A 24,411-nucleotide genomic window follows, 5' to 3' on the forward strand; every position below is an offset into this window, starting at 1 on the left:
CTGGGAAGAAGGATCGATCGAGGAATGGGAGAGGAGGAGGAGGACTCCAGGGGCCAGCCACCCAGCTACACAGCCAGCCATGGAGTAAGAGTAAGATCTATAGAAGTAAGAGAACGGAAAAGCCCAAAGGCAAAAGACAGATGGATAATTTAAAGTTAAGGAAAGCTGGCTAGAAATAAAGCCAAACTAAGACTGGGCATACATAATTAAGCATAAGCCTTCGTGTGTGTGTGTGTGTGTGTGTGTGTGTGTGTGTGTGTGAGAGAGAGAGAGAGAGAGAGAGAGAGAGAGAGAGAGAGAGAGAGAGAGAAGAAGAGAAGAGAAGAAGGAGAGGAAGAAGAAGAAGAAGAAGAAGAAGGAAGAGGAGGAGGAGGAGGGAGGGAGGGAAAATTTGGGAGCTGGGTGGCGGGAGCCCCAGAAGAGTAAAAAACAACAAACTCCTAACAACATTCCTATAGTTATATTGAGGCAAGTGGTAAATGCCATCTACAAGTTGAAATAACGAAGGGGCGAAAGTTAGCGGATAGATGACTGTGCCTGAGCCTGAGATCCATGCTTCCAAACGCAACTTCTCCCTGTTTGTAACTTGGAAATCTTGTGCTAATGGTCTCCAGCCCAGGCTTCCCCTTCTCAGACATCGTTGGGTTGTCCCAGGTTCACCAGCAAGTCTGACCTTGTAGAACTATCTGGATCCGAGTCCCTTGATTCGTTGTTAGGGTGCTCGAGTTGTACAACTCCAGTATTGTCATGAATAGCCAATGTTACAGGCAGCCTGCTTTGTTCTAAATAGATGTCTTTCCTTTCATAGACACATTTTATATCAAGATCTTTAAATATATGTAATATTTTGAGTTAAGTAATTCGGAATTGTTTATTCTTAATTTTGATTCCAAAGTGAGCTGACATTTTCTACAAAGAGAATGCGGGTTTCCTGAATTGTCTTGATTAGTCCCACTCTCCCTGGTATTGTGCTGTGTCTGCTCATGCCAGCAGCCTCCTGTGACCCTGCCGCCCTCTTCCTTCTCTCCTCTGTTCTCTCCTCTGTCTTTGAAGTCTTACATCTAAGGTCATCCCCTTCCTTTTTTCTAGTATCTCTTAGCCTCAATTTCGATATAGACCACTTCTGCCATAGAATGGGCTGTTCTTATCAAAAGTCTCAGTTTTATGTTTTACTTGGTGACAATTTGTGAATGGCTACTGTTCTGTGAAATCTTCAATCTTCAGAACTACTTCACCATGGATGATGGTTTAAGACAAGCCTTTTATTAAATAAATGGACTCTGGTCTCATTTATCTATTCTGGCTGTGAAAACCTGTAAACCATGTCCAAATCCAAGACTCAAGAACATTACTTACACAAATTCTTTATCGATGGTTGTGTTCTGTCAAGTTGGACGTACAGGACTTGTACAGTTCTTGCTAGATAGAAATCTTACCTGTGGTAATAGGACCGAGGTTCTGCCTTCCGCTTTAACCCTTTTCTCTTCCCCTAAGACCCATGGTCCGTCCTCATAGGAAACCAGTGGAGCTTGAGTGATGTCGCGTGGGGACCGAACCTCCACACAGGCACCATTTCTCCCTCTGGACAGTTTGCTGCCTTGGTCTCTGTCTTCAAAACAGAACAAGCAGCTTCTCCATTTTCAGTGGTGAATTTCAAAATCCTTTTTAACCTTATAGGTCCAAGGGTAGCCAAGGATGGCTGCAGCTTCATATGATCAGTTGTTAAAGCAAGTTGAGGCACTGAAGATGGAGAACTCAAATCTTCGACAAGAGCTAGAAGATAATTCCAATCATCTTACAAAACTGGAAACTGAGGCATCTAATATGAAGGTATCAAGACTGCAACTTTTCATTGTAGCCTGTCCACTTTCGTTCAATATCCCTCTTGTGAACTTGGAATAGCTAAGATACCTTACTTACCAAAAGTAGACTTTAAACAGTAATATAGAAACTGTTTCTTAGAAAAGTTAACATATTCTTAGTAAATGTGTTCAATTAATCTAACAAATCCTGCAAAGAAAATAAATTAACCCTGGTGACTAGTTCATTCTTAGTTTTTAAGTTTAAAAATAATACCCCCCCCACACACACATACTTTATCATTATACTCAGTTTAGAGGAAAGGTTTTCTGTATAGCTCATAGAAACTGGCTTTATTTTACAGTGTATCTCTAATATTCCATTGTCTTCTTTGGAAAATGCAGGCATCATAAGCCTAGAGGGCAATTTCCATGGTACTTCAAGAGTCAGATAGCAAGAAAAGTTACACAGTGAAGTATTTAGTGTGTAGAAGGGAAAACATTCTGTCTTCAGAGTAATTGATGAAAACCTTAGTTACTTTAATTTCCAGTTAGGCAGCTTCCCACCAAATGTAATAACTTCATAAAATCGGAGATTGTCACCAGAAATGGTTTACTTCCTTCCCTACGGGGAAATTCTATTTTGTGTTGTTTCTGTTACTTGGCTATTCTAACATCTTAATTCCTGACTTTTCCCTCATCTCTACTTATTTCCTAGTCTGTCCAGTTCCTTTTCTGTCATTTCCAAGTCTCTCTTCTTTTCTAGACTGTTGTGTCTCACTGAAGACACTATTCCTACTTTATCCTTTAGCTCCAGCGTCCTAACAGCTCAGCCCTTTGCTCTTACATACTTTCTTACCTATCTTTCTTTCTGTTATCTTTTCCCCATTCTCATTGCCATAAAACTCTCTGGCAATAACATCTCCCAAATATCCATTTACACATCCTTTTGGAAATAGGTAAACTATAAACAAACACTTGTTTTTCTTTACCACAAGCTACTACCAGTGACTTGAAACAGCAGAGTCAGTTGCCTGCTAGGTAAAAAGTCATTTGTTATCTTAACACTAGCCCTGTGCACTCGCAGCTTGTTCAGGGCGTGTGTTTGTGAGAGAGAGTTCGGGGATACAAAGTACTGACCCATTCTGGACTCTTGACTGCATAGACTTGGCAGACCTCTCCTGGAGGGCCTGTGACACAGCACACACCTGATTTGTAGTGCAGAACTCAGATCGAGCCTGAAGTTTTCCTTTAATTGTTTAAGCAAATCCAAACTTACTTTTAAAAAACTTTGGAGGAGACATTTTAATCGACACTTAGGTCCATCTCCATGCTGAAGTAGAGTGTCTTTGAGAGTGACCATACACGTCACACCCCAGGCTGCTTGCTTATAGACCAGGCACAGGAGGAGCAAACTTACGGTGCACCTGAATTCAGCGATCACTTGAAGGTGTTTCTGCACACGCCCTTGCAGATCCATCCATGTATTTCGTTAGGATTGGGCTTACGGCCTCACAGTAATTACAGCCTTCAATGAAGTTATTTCTGGATTGTTTCCTGACTGATTCTGTGCTGTTAAAGAGCAAGAACTGTACCCTGTTTTGTCTCCTATTGCTTGGAAAAGAGATACTTTTGAAACCATTGGTACTTTCCATGCTGGGTTGAAGTTAATGCAATACAGTAGTTCAGACACTCTTTGCACCACATAGACCACCACCGAAGCATGTTTCCTGAGCTTTAACCTAGTCACCACAAAGCAAGGCATGACACATCTTCAGATTAACCCGGGGAAGCCCAAAATACAGACAGTACTACCACCTACTGGCAAAAGAGGGTACTGTCCTGTTGTTGGTTACATGCCGTCACTATAAAAACATAAACATACTGTGGGGAACACAGGAGAATGTGTACTAGGGTTAGGGAAATATGAGCAGACCGCATGTTTGAGAGTGCTGAGGAAATACTTACTTTTAGGTGCGAGTATGTACTGTGGCTGTGTTTAGAAAGAACTCCTATTTAAGTATACCTACTAAACTATTGTAAGAGAAATGATCTGACAAGTCCCCAGCATCATGAAAAGCAAAGCAAGGCTGAGATTACTGGTGGTTTTCCTCTCTGGGGACATTGGCTTTATCCTGGGCACAGGCAGCTTTGCCAGGGGACACACGTGAAGGCAGGTAGGAGCTGCAGACTGTGGCTGCCTTTGCTGTGGACGTCAAGTCTTGGAGGAAGGGGCAGGGAAGGAATAAAAGGCCTAATATTAGCTTGCAGGACTTGCTACTGAGAGAGAAACAGTATCTGCCAGGTTTTTAACTTTTTTAACTGGATTAAAAACCTCAACTCCAATGGATGGATTTTTAGTGCTAAAGAGGCAAGAACAACCAGAAAATAAAGCAGAGATGGAAAACCATAGTGAGATGTTTCAGGGATGCATCTGCTGTGCCAGCTGTGGCTGGTTCCCAAGACACAGGTCGGGTTTGGAGTTGTATAGAGTAGGAGGTTAAAGGCTGAGGAAACAGACTTCCATATTTTCAATCTAAATAAAAAGGACATGCTCAAGAAACCAAATCAGACTGAAATGACCTGAAAACTGAATCAGTTCAAACCACCCCTCGTATCTGGAAGGATGGGAGAGAGCAGCCCCAGCAGGGGAAGATAAGTTCTGTAAGAAGAACACACTCGTCTTAAGTCTCCCTTTTTCTGATAGACACACCATTGGCATATTGTCGAGTTTTAAGAACTAAGAAAATGGTAATCAAGAAAGCAGAAAGTAGGCGGTAATACAGAAGCAATCCAGGTGTTGGAGTTAGTCAAAGATTCTTGAGATAAATATAATAATGTCTTGAAAATTGATAAAGTGCCAGAAATGCTATAAAATTTTGACAGGGAATTTTATCTACCATAAAAAAATGTTGTAGCTCTCAGGAACACTTCCCAAATTTTACCTGCTGGGCTCTTCTTAGTCACCACTAATTTCTCAGCCTCAGCTAAACAGCATCCAGTATCCCAGCAAAGCAAAGTAGTTTCTGGTATTTTGCTAATCACAGCTGATTCTGCAGCCCCAGCTAACGAGAACCACAGAATTAAAAATAACAAATGGCCCTGATAGAGTCTTTAAACTTCCCTCTGAAACTTGACAAGCCAGACCTCATCTTCTGCACTGCCCTCAGCATTCTTACCTTCCAAGCTCCCACAGAACAGCTCACCAAACTGTGGACACTCAATGGCTTTTCTAGACCAAGGTTCCAAAGTCCTTCCACGGTCCTCCCTAAAACATGGTCAGATCCGTCACAGCAATATCCCATTATCCTGGTACTAACTTGTCTTAGTTAGGTTGACTATTTCTATGATGAAACACCACAACCAAAGCAACTTGGGGAGGAAAGGGTTCATTTGACTTACACTTCCACATCACAGTTTGTCATCAAAGGAAGTCAGCGCAGGAACCTGAAGGCAGGAGCTGATGCAGAGGCCGTGAAGGAGTGCTGCTTACTGGCTTCCACCTCGTGGCTTGGTCATCCCATTTTCTTATAGAACCCAGGACCAGCTGCCCAGGGATGGCAGCACCCACCATGGGCTGGGCGCTCCCCCATCAATCACTAATTAAGAAAACGACCTATAGGCCTGCCTACAGCCTGATCCTATGGAGGCCTTTTCTCAGCGGAGGCCCCTCCTCTCGGATGTCTGTAGCTTGTGCAAGTTGACACAAAGTAGGTAATACAGGCTTCATCAGAATTAAAAACTGACGTCTTCCAGAAGGCTTCAGTAAGAAAATGAAAAACAGGCCATCATTGACTAAGGAAAATCATTTACCACACTGCACATATATTTGTCAAAAGAACTTGTTTCAAAATCTATAAAGGACTTCTGTTGTAAACAATACGATCTAATTGGGGGCTGGGGAGATGGAGTGAGTAAGTAAGCGCTGGTGGTACAAGCAGAGGAAAAGGCTTTAGTCCCAGCACTCCTCAGTAAGAGCAGGAGCAGAGACGGAGAAGCATCTCCCAGAAGCTCGAGGCCCTGCTAGCCTGGACTCCCTGGCTCAGCAGCAGCAGAAAGAAGAATTACCCTTGCCTCAGCACAAAGGAAGAGAACTGACTCCCAGAATTCTCCTGGCCCCCACAAGCATAACACATACACACACACACACACACACACACACACACACACACACACACACACACACACGAGTAGACAGCAAATGGGTTTAAATAGCCAGTGTTTTGCAACATGGCCTCAAGAATTAAAAAGACAATTCAAAAAGAAAGATCAATGGCCAGGTGCACTAATGGAAAGTAGTTCACTGTCACCTGTCGTCAGGGAAATACAAAGATCATTTTACTCCTGCTCACATGACTATGGAATATTGAAATGCTCACACACTGCTGGTAGGCCTATTTTAAACACACACATACACACACACACAAACACTACAGCAGTTTCTTTTCAAGGTAAACCCTCAGCATTTGAACTTGAAATCACCTCGAGAGAAATAAAAGATACTTGTACAGAATGATCATACTAGCGTTCTTCATAGTAGCCTTCAGACTGGTACCATCCAAATGTCCAGTTAGGAGAAGAAAGAATAAACCAAGAGTGTGTTCATATAGTAGACTTCTATACTTCACCAAATAAAAAACCTGAATGAATACATGCAGTACCATGGAGGCATCTTACAGACAATGATGTTAGAGTAGAAAACACAGACTCAAAGGGCTGCAGACTGTCTGTCTAGTTCCACATGACGCTTCTTTCTGGGACTGAAGGCACACTGGCAAGAACTTGAGGGATCCAAGCTGGAAGGGGTAAGCCCTCAAGGACTGAAGGTCTGTACCCGAGTATGGTGAGCCTCAAAGTAGAAACACAAGTGGGGTTATTTTTGTTAGGGGGTAGGCATCACTATTCATTGCAAGCTGTAAGTAACGTAAATCACGCTAGATGTTGTCCTCTTAAGGCAAAGTAACTGGATGTGAGTGAGTTGGCATGTCTAGCTTTGCCCAGTGACATTAGTGAAGTCAAAGCACTTAACAAAGATAACATAACAGGTGAATTGGCACAAGCTGATAATTTTCAGAATTGCTACTCTTAAAACCCTAAAAAAACAAAAACAAAAAACGTTGCTTTTATCGTGTATTTCTAACAGATGTGCAAAGGCTTTGGTTTTGGCCCTGAGAATGAAGCCTATGGCAACACACATTCTCTACAAAAAGTGTTTTACTGCTAAACTGTGACCAGCCACAGAGACTTTCTGTTCACAGTTATTTTCCTGTGCATGCATGTATGGGTGTTGTACATATGGAAGTCAGAGGACAATTTGTGGGAGTCAATTTTTTTCTACCATGTGGGTTCCATGATTCAAATTCAGATTGTAAGTCTTGCCTCAAAGATTAAAAAAAAAAAAAAACATTTATTGCAAGTTGTGAATGTGAACCAGTTTTAAGATTAAAAAATGTGAGCAATATCAGAATAACGCAGTTTGTATAGGGATTTGGGGAGGGACTGATGCTCAAACCTAGGGCCTTGTGTGTCCTAAGTAAGCACTCTACCACTGAGCTTTGCCTCCAGTTCGTCCACCATATTACAATTGTAATTCTCTCACCAGAGGTGGAGAGAAGGCTTTCTTGTCGTTCTGTACTGACATGTTCGATGGTATCCTTTTTTACACACTATATTTATCTGCTGTGGTCGTCTTGTCATAAGATGATAAGGTTTTTAAAAGACTGTTACAAGTGGTAGCCGTGGATAGAAGGAGAATTAGACCCTGGGGGGAACATCACAGGCAGTCTAGGGTGATAGTTCCAAACTCTGAAAGAGGTGAAGTGACCTGCAGTTGACAGTTAACTTGAGGATGCTCTGCACTTCCTGAGGGAGCTGTCCCCATATGAATATGGCCTCATGCTCACAGTGCTGACACTCATACCTTCACACCCAAGTCTTTCTAGTACCAGCCTACTCAGACCACAGGTTGGTTGTTCTCAGTGCTCAGCAGCAGGATGAAGGCAGAGCAATGGGGCTGCCCTCCTGCGCGGGCTCTTTTCGGCAGCAGACTCCTTTTCAGGGCCTCTGTGGATGCCTTTCCCATATAGTCACACTGCCTTTAGTTTTAGGGTTGCAGACATGCAGTGCATTTTCCAAATCAAATTCGGAAAGGCCAAGCAGGAAGCCAGAGTGGCATGCTTCAGTATATGGGAAGTATAAGTAAGTTACTAAGGAGCACGAATGAAAGACAGGGCTGACAGGTCCCGGACAGAGCAGTCAATTATGAAGTCATTTGTGTAAGAAAGAAGACGTGACATCAGGGCAGGGGCAGCTGGCCTGCAGTTACGTGAGTGTCGGCCACGTGTCAGTCAGTGCTCCCCACTGCGCACGTGTGCTGCGCTGCTCAACAGCAGACTTGTGTCCTGGTCGTGAAGATACAGGCCAGAGGTGTGGGTTCTAAACGGCCTTTCGTTGATGGCTCAAGCAAGTCTGTAGCTGTCAACTTTTCAAAATGATGACAGTTCCACCTTTTGTAAACATTAACAGATAATGTGTTTTATTAGTCTATATTGTACAGAATAATGGGTTTGTTTCATTATGTCTTTTCATGTATACATATAATGCCATTTGATCATAACACCCCCTTACCTTCCTTTTGAGTGTGCCATGAAGTGTCTTGCATGGAGGCTCCTCATAATCACTGTTATCACAACAAATGCTGCTATTATTATTATTGGGATATAACATAATGAATAATAGGTAATATATTTATGTACATTATAGCTTATGGTATGTTGTCACCCTGAACTGGAATAACTTTCTTCCTGGTCCTGCCTAAATGCCAAGAAATACAAATTCATGTCTTCAAGAAGTAGCTTAGAATTTTATGTTAATGTACTGTGCTCTTTTCAATAGGAAGTACTTAAACAGCTACAGGGAAGTATTGAAGATGAAACTATGACTTCTTCTGGACAGATTGACTTACTAGAGCGTCTTAAAGGTACAGTTTTTAAGTCTTTGAAATACTGTTTTGGGCTCAGCTTCCTCTCCCACCTCCATGCTGGGTCGTAGCTGTTGAATGCAAATAGATAAAAGGGCTGTTTGCCTGTTGTTTCTGCTTCATGTCATTGGTTTTAAATGTATGAGTTTAAGTTTTCTCCTTGAAAATTCTGAGCTCTTTTTAAAAATGCGTTTCATTCTACCAGTCACTAACCATGCTTCAGTATGCCATGTCTCACAAGACTCCATGGCAGGTCCATTCCAGGGGTATTGTCTTTTTGTGTTCTATCTGGGATGGAGATGCCTAGCTTTTCTTATGCTGTTTCTAGCAGAATCTGTTTTCAAATGTCTTGTTACTTTATTGCCTAAAAATTCCAGTGCCAGACAGGGACCCTGCTTAGTAATAATTGAAACTAGACTAACTACTTTTTGAGTTCCTAAGTATTGCCTACAGGGAACTGAGGAAACATTTTGTGTCATTTCCTTTAATATGCTTCTTTTCGTCTTGCTCAAGCTGACTTGCAGGGAAATTTTTAACTTCTAAATAAATATTTATTCAGTCACGTATATTTGTAGTTAAAATATGAACCTGAGACTTCACTTTTAAAATAATGTAATATCTTTAGGAGTGTTTTACATGGCATAAAGCAGTTACTACATATCAATTTGTCTCTGCTTAGAATTTAACTTAGATAGCAATTTCCCTGGAGTGAAACTACACTCAAAAATGTCCCTTCGCTCCTATGGAAGTCGAGAAGGATCGGTATCAAGCCGTTCAGGAGAATGCAGTCCTGTTCCCATGGGGTCATTCCCAAGAAGAGCATTTGTAAATGGAAGCAGAGAAAGTACTGGATATTTGGAAGAGCTTGAAAAAGAAAGGTAACATCTGTTCCTTATGTATTAAGTACTGCATGTGCATGGACGCACCTTGATGATGTTTTGTAATGTAAGATACAGAGGAGGGTTTGATGTCAAGTGATACAACCTGCTCCTATAGAGCATTTTCTGTTTTAAATATCTTTTTAAATATCTTTTTATTTCCTACTCCCCCCCCCCCCCCGACAGAGTTTCTCTGTGCTGCCCTGGAATTCACTGTATAGACCAGGCTGTCCTCGGACTCACAGAGATCCACCTGCCTCTGCCTCTGAGTGCTGGGATTAAAGGCGCACGCCACCATGCCTGGCCTGGGTATTTGAGGACTCTTAATGCCCAGATGGTGCCTTATCTTTGTCTCCCTAAAAGTTAGATCGACCTTCAAATGTTTTTTTTTTTTTTTTTTTTTTTTTTTTAGACATTTTCTGTGTATTTGGTTTTGATCACTTGTACCAGTGCTTCGATTCGAATCCTGCTCTGCTCCATGTGATAAAGATGTAATGCCAAATTCAAATGTTAACATGTATGTTATAGAATGGCTTTATGACCTTAGGCAAGTCAACACATTTTATGTCAAGTTCTTCTGTGAAACACTGATATGATGCTTGTGAAAACTGAATGTTAAGATTATATACAGAACACGGCCTGGGAGAGGTGGCTCAGCTGTTAAGAACACTTAGAGACTTGCAGAAGACCCAGGTCAGTTCCCAGCACTCACATGGCAGATTACACTGGCCATAACTCCAGTTCCAGGGGCTGCAACTCCTCTTCTGACCTCCATAGGCTCCTGGATACACGTGGTACACACATACACTCAGAAACATGCACATATACATAAAATAAAAACATACTGTGATAATTATATATAGGAAGGAATGCAGCATGTTTCCCTGGGAGAGAGAGAGGCCTGTGGAAGTCAGGCTGGCTGTGTGGACGAGGAGGGTGCTGAGCTCTTTATTTCTACTCTGAACCTGGGTGACCCCAACACTGACCTGGTCCAGAGGGAGAGAACTAGGGCCACGATCTCCCACATCTTTGTTCCTTTTCGTTACGTGTGAGCATACCGACCTTCCTAGGAACTTACTTTGGTACTAATATTATTAGCAGAGTTTTAGAGAAAGCAATTTTTAAAATGGCTTTTACTGCAAGTACTAGTAAGCTAGCAGCTATTAGTGTGCAAGTTCGCAATAAAAATGCTCCTCTTATCTCAGCTGCTCTGATCCTCGGAGAAAGGCTCTTGGCTCCTGCTTTGGCCTCGTTTGTCTCTTACCAGTTCCTACCGATTTACTTTCTTGTGATTAAGGGTGCTTATCTTTGAAATTGTTTCTCAGGAAAGGTGATCTTAGCAAGAACAAAACCTTATACACACATTTGTACTTGTTATGAATGTTTCTCAAGGAAACACTAAACAGAATTTTAAAATAATGTATCATCAGAGTGGGAAGCATCATTGTGTGTGGCCAAATTCCAGATCCCATAATAGAAAATATTCACAGGTCTGACTACATAAAAATCCAAATTTTCCAAATGATGAAACTATTATAAGATAATATAAATTGTGATAAATTGAAAAAATGCATATTCAACCTAGTGACTGAGTACTGCCATCCCATGCAGAAGTCCTCAAGGTGAGGAAAGCCACAGAGTAGTGACTGAGTCCTGCATCCCATGCAGAAGTCCTTAGAGTGAGGAGCAGCCACAGAGAAAGGAGGTTTGCAGACTCAGAAAAACACTTAGTCTCATGCACATCAAGAGAAATAATTAAAATCATGGTGATGTCCTGGAGGTTTGTAAATTCAGATATGTAAGACTTGAAAAGATGTGTCATAGCTAGGCGTAGTGGTGGTGCACGCCTTTGATCCCAGCACTTGAGAGGCAGAGGCAGGTGGAACTCTGTGAGTTCGAGGTCAGCCTGGTCTACAGAGTGAGTTCCAGGACAATCTGGGTGGTTACACAGAGAAACTCTGTCTTGGGGGAAATAAAAACAACCCCCCCACACAAAAAAGTTATGTCATACACTTAAATTCATGAAAATTGTAGGTTATGCAATTAGTATAACACCTTACTAGAACAGTAAGTTAAAATGCATGTGCCCTTAGAATTTATCATGTGTGCATGTTTGAACATGTATGGAGTAAAGTACATAAAAACATTTGTGTAATATTTATGTTAATAGCAGATTATTTAAAAGGCCCTAAGTGCTTCCCAATAAAGAACTAACCATTGTATATCTCCTTTATGGGCTCATCAGTATCTTGAGATACATGGAATATTAGGCAGCTATCAAGGAGTACATAGTAGGTCTTTTGTTCTCATATGGAATGATCCCCAAGGTAGATTTTTTTTTTAAGTGAAAAAATGTATAGGACAATGCATATGCTAATAATAGAGTATTTATGTTTTTAAGCATACATGTAATCATGCACATTATTCTGTGCATCTTTATAGAAAACCTCTGGAAACAACACAAGAATATTACAACACCATTGCTTTGGGAAAAGAGCCACACAAAACAACAAGGAGCTTGTACTTTTTAGTCCTATTGAGTTTTATCTCAGTAATGGTATTTTGTTGCATGTTTATATTTATAATGGCCAGGTGTATGGTGGAACTTGTTCTTCGGGAGTTACATAAATTCATCTTCTGATTCCAGGCTGAGTCTCCCCTGCAGAGCACCTTCCCCGAGGGCGCTGAGACGATTACTCTCAGTGTTGTTGCTCAGCAGCTGACATCAGGGGCCCAGGCTGCAGGCTTCTCGCTTTTCCCAGCATCATTGCTGCCGGCTCAAACCCTGTAGCTCAAACCCTGTATTCTTCTACTGGCTTTGAATTCTGTTCTATCCACACCGTTCACTTACCTCTTGACTGTATGGAAGAAAGCCTTTGGTTGAAGCATGTTACTGGTCAGGTTGAGAATCATCTTTTCAGGGAAGGAACACACTTGGTACTCCTGTCAGTGAATATAATACTGTAAGTCCTACCACAGAATCTGCGTCAGTTAGTTTTTTACTGTTCACTCTGGCTCACTGTGGTTTTACAGTAACGACTGGAGACTTAGTCTTAGGAACGTGCAGTAGCTTGTGTGAACTGAATTTACCTTTCTTTTAAACATAGATCATTACTCCTTGCTGATCTTGACAAAGAAGAAAAGGAAAAAGACTGGTATTATGCTCAACTTCAGAACCTCACGAAAAGAATAGATAGCCTGCCTTTAACTGAGAACGTAAGTACCTGGGCAGCACAACTTAGACCAAGTAACTTGCTCTTTAAAAGTGCTCAGGTTATCTCTGAGGAATTTGAGGTAACTGTACAATGTATGTGTTAATTAGCTATTAACCTAAATATATAATGGTTAATAAGCATTTCTTGTTTTTGTTTTGTTTGTCTTTGTGGGATTTTGTATCTGGTTTTGACACAGGGTCTCTTGTGGCCAAGGGCTGACTTCAGACTTAATGTATAGCTGAAGGACCTGATCCTCCCAAGTACTGGGATTACAGGCCTGCATCACCATACCAGCTTGTTAATAGTTTTTAATAGAAGATAAAAGTTTATTGTGTACCAACAGATATTTATTTTAATCCCCCATGAGTTTGAATCCAGATTCCACTAGACAACTATATTTTTAATTGGTAGAAATGTTATACCATCTGCTTGGGTTTTCTGTACAAAGCAGGAATCATGCCAGATAGTTTTTACAACTAAAATATCCTTGAAGATAATTTGAATCCTACTCTATCTAGGTATAAATGCCAAGTCATGGATCTTCCTGTTTTTGTGTGAATCTAGAATTCCTTTAGCAAATACACCATGTTCAGAATTTTTTAAACAGAGACCGGTGAGATGGCTCCCCAAGTATAGGGGCCTATGCCGGGCTGGCAGCCTGAGTTCAGTCCCAGGAACTTCCACAAATTGTCTCCTGACTTCCGCATCCGTGCTGTGCCGAGCACATGCATTGTGCATGCACACGTACACACAAGTAAATGTTAAAAAAAATAATCCTGTAGGCCTGTCCCTCTCTGTGTTAACGTTTACTCGTGGGATAACCTATATTAAAGTGTTTCTCAGAGTGGGGGTACATCTCTATTTCCCAGCATGCACATTGCCCTGGGTCAACCCCACACACCTCATAAACTGTATATGGTAGTACATGCCTGTAATGGCTGTGTCCAGCACAGCTCCAGAGAGCGGCATGACTGAGGTGGTGGGCAAATGAAGAAAAGACACACACACATGGACACACAGAAATGGTGGGCTGGTTCTCTGATGGAGGAACAGCACCCTGGAAGCTCAGCATGTTTATTATGTAATGTTAAACAAGGAGGTGAAGTCAGAGCATTAGCAAGAAGGCAGGTTCAGTAGGAGCAGTTTCTGTAGGGAGCAGTCTTCAGGCCATAAACGCCCAGAGGGAGAACGCTGTGGTGAGCAGTCACACTCAGACCAGGAGGGAAGACTTTGCCCTGTCCCGTGTCTCTGAGGCTGTGGGGTCCGTGACATAGCCGTGCCCACGTTAACAACACACATCCACTCAGGACTTTGCATACTCAGGCCGTCCTCTGTTCCCCACATGTAATCTTAGCACTCAGGCATTCGAGGAGCGGGTGTCAGAAGTCCGAATCTTCGAGCTAGAATTAAGGCTCAAGAGCTAGCGATACTCACTAGGAGCTCTGCTGGAGGACCTGGATTTGTTCCTAGCCCCCACATGGAAGTTCACAGCCATCCAGAACCCCAGTCCTCAGAGACCTGACACCCTCTCCTGGCCTTTGTGTCATGCCGTACATATAGACATGCAGGCAGAACACTCGCACGTGGAAAATACAAATAAAAAGTCTTTCTAAAAAATACATTGAAGGTCATCTTCAGCTATGTAGTAATTTGAGGCCAGTCTGGGATACATGAGGTCCTGTCTAAAAACAGAAGAAAAAGAAAGCTTCTGGAATACATTAAGAATCTCAAGGCTGTATGTTTCATCAATATTTTATGTGATATTTAAAAAGGGAAAATAAGACAAGGGTGTGACTCATGCTCATAACCGCAGTACTCTGGATGCTGACCCTGGTGATGGTTGTGAAGCCAAGCCAGCCTGGGCTGCAGTAAGACACTGTCTCAGTATCACCTGTGTTCTTAGCTTCAACATTAACTTCCTCAGAACAGTTTTGAGAGTACACAGTAGACACAAAGTGAAAAGGGAAGAAGAGCCTTCCAGAATATAGTTACCTGGGTTTCCTGAGTACACGAGCTAGAACTCCAAGCTTAAAGTGCTCGCTGTCCCAGAGCAGTCGGGGTCCTGGGAGGACGAGAAGGGTCCGCTTTCCGCAGGGCCCTTCAGACTCTCCCGGCCACTAAGACACCACAAACAGGGAAGGACGGCTGCCGGGGCATCTGGTGAGGGAGATGAAGGGGTCCAGAGGGTGGGTGAGAGTTTCAGTTTCATGAGTAAAGACAGCACAGCACGGTTTGATTGTTGTTGACTATGATGGGAGAATATACAAAGTCCAGAGCCCTGTTGTCAGGATCAGGAAAGGGCTTTGGTGTATTTTACATCTCGGGAGCTGTGGGTTACTATTGGAAATAAAGATCAGTTGTCAAATTCATTAAGTAATCATGTTTGAGAGAATACACAGTCATTATGGACCATTAGTAACATTAGTAAATTTAAACTTGATTGTATTTTATAAGCATTTACTATACTTTGCTTTCTATCGGGAAAACAAGTTAACAAGCACTTCCATGTGGAAATATTTTTCCATTTATCAGAATGTCATGCCGCTTACCAACTCGAAACCATATTATTATAACATGCTGTATCACACTCAGTGTTTTTATTTTTGCGGGAATGGTTGGGAAATGGAGGACAAATTAGAGAAATAACAATATAAACTCAAAGAGAGTAAGAAATGACATTCAGTGGAGCATGGTGGTGCTCGGCCCAACACTCAGAAGGCAGAGGTAGGCAGGTTTCTGTGGGTTCAAGTCCAGCCTGGTCCTTGTAGTAGCTTCAGGCCAGCCAAGGCTGCATAGGGAGACCTTGTCTGTGAATCAAGAGATAACTTGCAGACCAGTTCATTGTCGTGTGTCCTCGCTTGGTTGTGCCTACGAGAATGCCTTCTGCACGTGAGTGTTCTGTTTGAGGGTGACGTCAAATGACAGCGGTTTGCAGTGCTCGGCAGACACACTTGGAGCAGGTCCTGCACACAGCATGAGGAGTGTGCGCAGTCCACAGCATTTCTTCATTCTCGCCATGGCTCCTAATGTCTCTCTGTCTGTTTGTTTCTGATCACTTCATATTCTTCCTCTTTCTTATCCTTTTGTATGCCTGGTCGTTATCTCAGTGTGAGGACCAGTGATGGGTTAACACCCTCTTTGTGACGTACTTACCAAAGTCTGTGTTGATTTTTTCTGGCTATTAATGTTTATTTTAGATACAGGCTTTTTTCTTACTCCATTTCCTTCATTCTGAAAATGGAAATTTTTCCCTCTATTTAGCCTGTACACAAATACCTAAAATCAAAAGTTAAGGGTAATGAGCACCTGTCTTTGATTCTCCCCCATGTTGTCCATGATAATATACTAGTTTTGGATTTTGTTTTGGATTTGTTTGAGACAGAGTCTCTTGTAGCCCAGTTCTCTTGAGCTCCTCGTGCAGACAAGGATGACTTTGAACCTCTGATCCTCTTTGCCTCTCCTTGCTGAGGGCTGGGATTACAGGTCTGTGCTGACACACCTCAGTTTATATGGCACATGGTAGGTAGGTAGGTACTCTGCTAACTGAGCTACATCTGCTGTCCAGAATATTAGTTTTAATAATTGAAAGTAGTTCCTCAGGGCTGTGGGAGTGTACTTCAGTGGTACTGTGTTTGTCTAGTATGCACAAGGTTATGGTTGACCCCTAGTACCACAAAAATCAACTAATTAGGTGCCCCTTCAGCAGATAAAAGATCATAGGAGGACAGAAGTTAGGCCCACCTTAATTGGACCAGTTACATATTTTCAATGAAATAGTTTAAGTTAAAGCCATTTTTTTTACTTTGAGGCAGCTCTGAATCTCATTAGGAACGCCAGCTAAGCCTAGTGCCCATACTCAGGATTCCTTGGAGAACAAAATAGATTTCTCAAGTATAGTGACTTACATAGTTACTTACTCAGTTTTTAATTGACATTTGTGTGCTTTTTGGTTTTAATAATAAACAATGAGAAATTAATATGTTATTTGTGCTCTTAGTTTTCCTTACAAACAGATATGACAAGAAGACAACTGGAATATGAAGCGAGGCAGATCAGGGCTGCAATGGAGGAGCAGCTTGGCACCTGCCAGGATATGGAGAAGCGAGCACAGGTGAATGGCGTATTCCTTTACTGCACACATCACGGCTCTGATGCTGCTACTGCTGCTTAAACTCCTTTATCACAGCATCTGTGCAGCCAGGCTGTAGTTGACTGATGGAGCACTTGCCTCACAGGTCCATCCTGCAGCAGCATCAAGGAGAAACCTTCAAACCTGTCTTATGTCAGCACTCTTTCCAGATCACAGTTTCTCGTGACTGTTGGGCATGGTAACCAGTATTGACAGAACTCTGCCATATGTCATTTGGGTATTATTCTTTCTGCATAGAATCACAGGGGAGATGCTGATTCCCTGGTAGGCAGTTACTCACTTCAGCTGCTTTGAGATTGTTATTTTTTGTAATCTAAGTTTCTGTTAACATTCAGAAGTTTTTCAAAAACTCAAAATAGAGGCAGCAGCAGTCCCTGTTTGAGAAACCAAGGAGACGTGAAGAAACCCTCAGGGAAGGCAACATGAGGGGTGAGGATGGGAATAAACCACACTCGAGTCGGAAGAACACCAGCTGATCTTACTGTTGAGCACTTCTGTGTGCACACAAATGTGTGACTGCCTAGTGTTCTAGCCCTGTGAAGGCTTTTACTACTGCCTTGTCTGCTCCAGTGTGAGCAGAGGGCACTGTTTTTGCTTTTCTAAAAAACTTTTAAGATATATTGGAAGAACATCCAAAGATTGTATTTAAATAGCAACTAATAGGACAAATTAATATTTGTATGATGGTATAAACACATACTAGTATTCTGTAAAGTTGATTTTGCCTTTAAGTTTTTTTTATACAGTATATTTTGGTCTCCTTCAACTCCTCCAAGATCCACTTCATATTCTCTCTTTCTTAAAACAAAAATAGAACCAAAGGGGGGGGGCATTTCTTTTCGGGTCTTAACTAGTTCTTCCCGAGCACGTGGCCTGCCCTGGGATGTGACTGATATACCCAGTGTCTCTCTATTGAAGAAAACTGTTCAGCCCTCTCCCAACAGCTACAATTGCAAATAACTTCTTGGTTAGGGGTAGGATTTATGTTAGAATATGATTATATCTGAGGTAATACTTAACACCTGTAACATGACACATTTCATAGTTGATTAGTTGCACAACTAGTTGGGGAGATAACTAAAGTTTATGTGCATATACATATGCATATATGTATTTCTGTATCTGTTAGTTATCAGGTTACAATTAGTATATATAGTTCTTGCCTTCCTACCCACATTGCATTCAGATAGACTAGTGACTGAAATGTCAAAGTAAAACTTTCATTTTTTGATTGAAAATATACATAAACATATCTCTGATACTGTATTGAAAAGAATTTCTTTTTTTTTTTTTTTTTTTTTGGTTTTTCGAGACAGGGTTTCTCTGTGTAGCTTTGCGCCTTTCCTGGAGCTCACTTGGTAGCCCAGGCTGGCCTCGAACTCACAGAGATCCGCCTGGCTCTGCCTCCCGAGTGCTGGGATTAAAGGCGTGCGCCACCACCGCCCGGCCGAAAAGAATTTCTTAAACAAGACAAGATTATAAAATATAAGGCTGATGAATTTTACTGATTAAAATTAAGAATTTGTCTTCATCAGGAACCATCAGGATAATGATAAGCACATCCTAAACTAGAAAAAGATAGTTACTGTCAGAACTAAGAATTAAAATCAAGAACCTATAACCAGTTTCCAAAAATATATTCTATTTACATTTATATTTAAATTTGAAATTTTCATACAATTATTTTTAAATGTCAAACAGACTTGTTTCCAAAAAAAAAAAACTATGAGAAATATTCATTGGCTTTATGTAAATTTTCATTCTTAGTCTATGCGTTGTTATGGTTTTTTTTCCTCTTCCTATTTTTAGAGATCCTTGAGAACATGACATAACAGACATGACAATTCTTGTTGTACACAGATGTAAATAGATATATCCCAGGGCTTCTGATCTATATCCCAGAAGAGAGATGAATTTGACTTCTTTTGGGCCATTTTGTTAAGATATGTGCTGGTAGTTGTTCTGAGATGAATTAGGTGCTGAATCTGGCACCACATTCACTTAAGTTGTGGTCTATCATTTATTCTTAAAAATAACTTAAATATCAATTTTCATAGTACATGTACTACACAATTTGATATATAATGTATTTTTGTAGTTTTACTAGACATACTTAGAGATCTATTACACAAAATTCAGTGTATTTAAAAACTCAAACTGACCCCAATAGTCATTAATGTGTGAATGTGTTACATATGTAACTGATGTACATAAAAATGTTTTGGTATAACCCTAAGCTGATAGGTGGTAGCTGTAATGATTATTTACACTAATATTTTTCATAAAGATATTAGGGATGAGGAGATGGACTATTAGTTAAGAGCACATACTGCTCTTGCAGAGGACCCAGGTTCATTTTCCAACACCCACATCATATGGCTCACAACCACCTGTAACTCCAGTTCCAGGGGACCTAATTGCATGTGCACCAAACCACACATAAATACATAATTAAAACAATAAAGGCAAACTGCTCTGTCAGGCTGTGTTCACTGCTATCTCTGCAGTTTACCGGATCTGTTTTCTTTGTACCCACCAGTGAATTCTTAGGGCCGGAGAAATGACTCTGGTTAAAAGAGCTTGCAGCTCTTCCAGAGAACCCAAGTTTGGTCCCCAGCACCCCTGTCAGGCAGCTCCACAGGTACCCACACATGCGTGTACACGAAGACACATAAAAAAGAAATGAGTATCTGATTTGTTCTCTTCTCTGATTTTAGCGAAGAATAGCCAGAATTCAGCAAATAGAGAAGGACATACTTCGTATACGACAGCTTTTACAGTCCCAAGCAGCTGAAGCAGAGGTTAGTGACCTGCCCTTATGTGGTGATGTATTTAACTCTTCCTGGGAAAGAAAGTGTGTGTAATTAACGTGACATGATTGAGGTATGGACGTTCTAGAGAGAGACATTTTTTAAAAAGATTTGTTTCTTATGTGCATTGGTTTTTGCCTGTATGTATATCTATGTGAGGATGCCAGATACCCTTGAACTGGAGTTAAAGACAGTTGTAAGCTGCCATGTGGGTGCTGGGAATTGAACCTAGGTTCTCTGGAAGAGCAGCCAACACTCTTAACTGCTGAGCCATCTCTCCAGCTCCAAAACATTTTACACCTTTCAGCAATTAAAATTTAGTCACTTCAGTGTCAGCTGTCAATTTGTATAATGAAATCACAGCTTGGGCTATCATTGCCCTATAGGTAAGCTTTTCTTACATGTAATTCATAGTAAAAAAAAAAAAAAAAATTGATCAAATATCTTTACTTGTGGTTATCCCACAATCCTTATTCAAATGATAGTAAAAGCATTAAATGAAGAAGGCACAAACTCCAGGGGAAGTGACAGGAATAAAAATGGAGGCTCCGGAAGCGTTCACCAGGCTTAACTATCATAGCATGTTATAGAGAATAAGAAAGCCGTGACACAGCCCAGACACTCCACATTGTATATCATGGAGTCCTAAAGGTTCCGAGACTGGCTATTCGGGACACCTGTGAATATAAGTGTTGAAGAGAGCTGAAATCAGGTTAGTTGAAGATCTGTCTAGAAGCAGGTTGGGGGCCTGGAGAGATGGCTCAGCAGTTAGAGCACTGGCTGCTTTTCCAGAAGAACTGGGTCAGATTTCCAGCACCTGCATGGTGGCTCACAACCACCTGTAACTCCAGTTCTAGGAGATCTGATGCTCTCTCCTGGCCTCCATTGGTAGCAGGCTTGCCCATGGTGCGCATACATTCTTCTGTTGTAGTTTGGTTTGAGTTGTTTTGTTTTGTTTTGTTGGTTTTGGTTTTTCGAGACAGGGTTTTTCTGTGTAATAGCCCTGGCTGTCCTGGAACTCACTCTGTAGACCAGGCTGGCCTCGAACTCAGAAATTCACCTGCCTCTGCCTCCCAAATGCTGGGATTAAAGGTATGATCCACCTCCACCCTGTGGTGCACCCATACATGAAGGCAAAACACCCATACAACTAAAATGAAATTTTACAAAGCAAGTGAGCCCCGAAACTCCTTCCCATTTCAACACAACTGCTTGCTGTTCCTCTTTTCAATCCTAACAGAAAAGAAGTTGAGCCATTCCACACACCCCCCCAAGAAAAAGGATCTTTGATTAGGTCACAGTAGACCTAGTATAATTAAAGCTGGAAATACCCTATAAAAAGTTGAATTAGGACTGGAGAGATGACTCAGTGGTTAAGAGCGCTTCCAGAGGTCCTGAGTTCAATTCCCAGCAGCCACATGGTGGCTCACAACTACCTGTAATGAAATCTGGTGCCCTCTTCTGGCCTGCAAGGACACATGCAGACAGAACACTGTATGCATAATAAATAAATAAATCTTAAAAAGAAAAAAAAAAAAAAGGCTGAATTAGTTGAAAATGTACTTAATGGTGAAACTCCTGCCATCCTCCAACCTTGTCTTCTCTGGCAAGCTTCTGGAAGCAACACAAGTTTCTCTAGGAAGCACGGCTAGCCCATTCTGTGGTCACTGTAGAGGGCAAACTTCATTGAACTTTTTTGTAGCTAGTCATCTCTTCAGTATGCATGGACACTAATAACTACTAGACATTTAAGAAGGTTCTGGTAAGAAAGATCATAGAACTAGAGGTCTTCCCAACTCAGGTAATTTGATAAATAAAATCCTTCACAGGCATTCCCAGAGGCCTGTCTCCCAAGTGATTCCAGATCTCAAATTGACAAATGAGATTCACTGTCACACCGGTCATTTGGGGTCTAAAACCATCCACACTTACTGTCGAGCAATTTAGAAATTCAGGCCTTTGCAGACCTCCAGAATACTCAGGATTCACTAACAGTTTTTTGTTTTTGTTTTTGTTTCTTAAGATTTATTTATTTATTATATATACAGAAGAGGGCGCCAGATCTCATTACAGATGGTTGTGAGCCACCATGTGCGTGCTGGGAATTGAACTCAGGTCCTCTGGAAGAGCAGCCGGTGCTCCTAACCTCTGAGCCATCTCTCTAGCCCTCACTAACAGTTCTATACGTAAATGATTCTCTATTCTCCTTTTATTGTAAGGGACCTAAGAGCCAAATGGAAGACACACTGCAGAATCCAGAGATGAAGTGAGGTGGTGGGAGGTGAAAATATCTGTCGTATGCTGTCTTGGGATCAGCCTGTAACCCTCATTTCCAGCTCTGTTGCAAGTTTATTTGGGATTGCAGACTTGTGGGGTTTGATTTGGATTTGAAGATGTAGAATGTGCACCTGAAAATACTGGCAGTTCTCCAAATGTAATATTGCCATCTAACCCAACAATCCCATTCCCAGGTGTCTAAAAGAAATGAGGTCATATTACCTACCTCATGGTTTTTAAGTTAGTCTAGCAACTTTATTCGTTGTATCCCTAAAGGAGAGACAGTACAGGCATGATACTGTTATACACTGTACTTAAAATTGGATACTGCAAGTATAAAATGGATGACTTTTGAAAACTTATTAAATAAAATAAACCACATAAATTCATTTATAAAATTCCCAGAAGACTGGGGAAATGGCTCAGTGGATAAAGCACTTTCCATGCAAGTGTGAGGACCAGGGTTAGGACAACCAGAGCCCACATACAAGCCATAGGTCTATGGGTTCTCCAGAGCAAGCTGGCTAGCCACACCAGCTCGAATTGGTGAGCTGTGGAATCAGGAGAGACCCTGCCTCAGTATATAGAGTAGGGGGTGACCTCACGGAAGACAGCCAGCGTCAGCTTTGGGCCTCCACAACTGCACGCACACACAAAGCACACACTTTTTTTTTAATTAAATGCCCAGAAACAACAATTTATAAAGATACAACTTAGGCAAGGTAGCACAGGCCCATGTCATCTCAGCACTTGTGGGGCAGAGGCAGGGGAATTGAGTTTCAAGGCCAGCCTGGGCAACATAGTGAGACCCTCTCCCAAACAAAACCTCAGACCAGAACAAAGTAGATCAGCTGCCGCCTGGTGCTGTGAGGGGTAATATGGACTGACTAGGTGGGAGAGAACTTACTGTAATGATTAAAGTGTCCTAAAACTGGATTATGGGGGTGCTTGGTAAGTTTATTGAAAATCATTTTAATTGAACACTTAATGGGTATATTTTGTGGCACTTGACTGCTTTTATCTACCTCCCCTCTATCTATCTATCTATCTATCTATCTATCTATCTATCTATCTATCTATCTATCTCTCTATCTATCTCTCTATCTCTCTATCTACCTACCTACCTACCTATCTATTTGCCAGGCCAGCAATGCACTTCTATTACCCAGCATTCAGAAGGCAGAGACAGGGGGGTCAATAGTTCAAGACCAAGCCTCAGCTGTGTAGCAAGTTCAAGACCACCCTAAACTACATGAGCCCCTGCCTCAAGAAACAGTCTTTTTCTGCAGTCCTGTCACCTAGGGTAGGAAACTGTTTCCGTTATACAAGGGTACAGGACTGTAGACACTTGGTGTTTCCTAGAAGTCAGCAGCAGCCTCTCTTGTGTCTAGAACAGTGATGGAGGACAGTGGTCCAAGAGTACAGATGTGCTTCAGTCCGGGCTCAGTGAGGAAGGAAAGGGAACCAGCCTTCTCATCTGAGCGCCAGGCCCAGGCGGCCCTTGCGTCGTCTCTACTCAGCTCACTTGATGTTGGAAGGCTTTAGGTGCTGTCTGTATGCTGGCCGGTGTACTTTGCCAGTCCTGAGCTCCAGATTCTTAATTCCTGTTCCTGCCATGCATCACCACTTAGGATTAGTCAGAGACTTTAAATCCAGCATATCAAAAGCCCTGCTCAGGAGGCAGGGTGTGGCAAATCTGAGTTGTAGGCCAGCCTGGTCTGCAGTGAGTTCCAGGCTAGCCAGGCTGCACTGAGACCTGGGTCCCAAAACAAAGCAACAAAAGCCCACCTACCCCCTAGCGGCCACCTTCTCCGCTTCAGTTTCCAGCCGCCTTTTCATTTACCGGTAGGAGTTGTGTGAGCTAGGGATGGTTAGAAAAATGCTTCATCCCCTGTGGCAGAATGTCAGGCACGATTAAGTGAAAGCAGCTTGGGAAGACCCAGCCTGTCTTGCGGGGTTTCCCCGGGCGTGGCAGCAAGGACGGGAAAAGCTGGTCTGGCTGCATCAGCAGTCCGGATGCGGAGAGAGGCGTGCTGGTGCTCTGTGCTTTCTCCTTCCTCCCCTGTGTATTCAGTCCCAACCCCAGCTCCTCGGTGGTACTGTCACACTCGTAGGTGATTCCATCCTGACCCTCAGATAGTCATGGCCACCTCGTGACACAAAGTGCATGTAGTCCATCTCTAAAGACATTCCATAGTCTTATCAGTTCTAACACTGTTCAAAAATCCACTCTCCTTTGAGACTTAGGGTACTTCCATAACTGCATAGAACAAAACACCAACTGTAACATTTTTTAAATGTTC

General features: G+C 42.0%; 1 protein-coding gene across 5 annotated transcripts in view; it reads left to right on the plus strand.

The window, feature by feature from the left end:
- Positions 1–410: 410 nt before the first annotated feature.
- Positions 411–24,411, plus strand: part of Apc (APC regulator of WNT signaling pathway) — a 58,777-nt gene continuing 34,776 nt past the window's right edge. For 2 of the 5 annotated variants that reach the window (XM_037197050.1, XM_037197049.1), the window contains exons 1-6: positions 411–1,830; positions 8,694–8,778; positions 9,458–9,656; positions 12,764–12,872; positions 16,869–16,982; positions 19,739–19,822. In XM_037197050.1, coding sequence (XP_037052945.1) covers positions 1,696–1,830; positions 8,694–8,778; positions 9,458–9,656; positions 12,764–12,872; positions 16,869–16,982; positions 19,739–19,822 — 726 coding nt within the window. In that variant the 5' untranslated portion in view covers positions 411–1,695. The remainder of the gene's footprint in view (positions 1,831–8,693; positions 8,779–9,457; positions 9,657–12,763; positions 12,873–16,868; positions 16,983–19,738; positions 19,823–24,411) is intronic. The other 3 variants (XM_037197048.1, XM_037197047.1, XM_037197051.1) reach the window with 3 other exon arrangements.

This window comes from Peromyscus leucopus, chromosome 19, assembly GCF_004664715.2.
Source record: "Peromyscus leucopus breed LL Stock chromosome 19, UCI_PerLeu_2.1, whole genome shotgun sequence".
NCBI lineage: Eukaryota > Metazoa > Chordata > Mammalia > Rodentia > Cricetidae > Peromyscus > Peromyscus leucopus.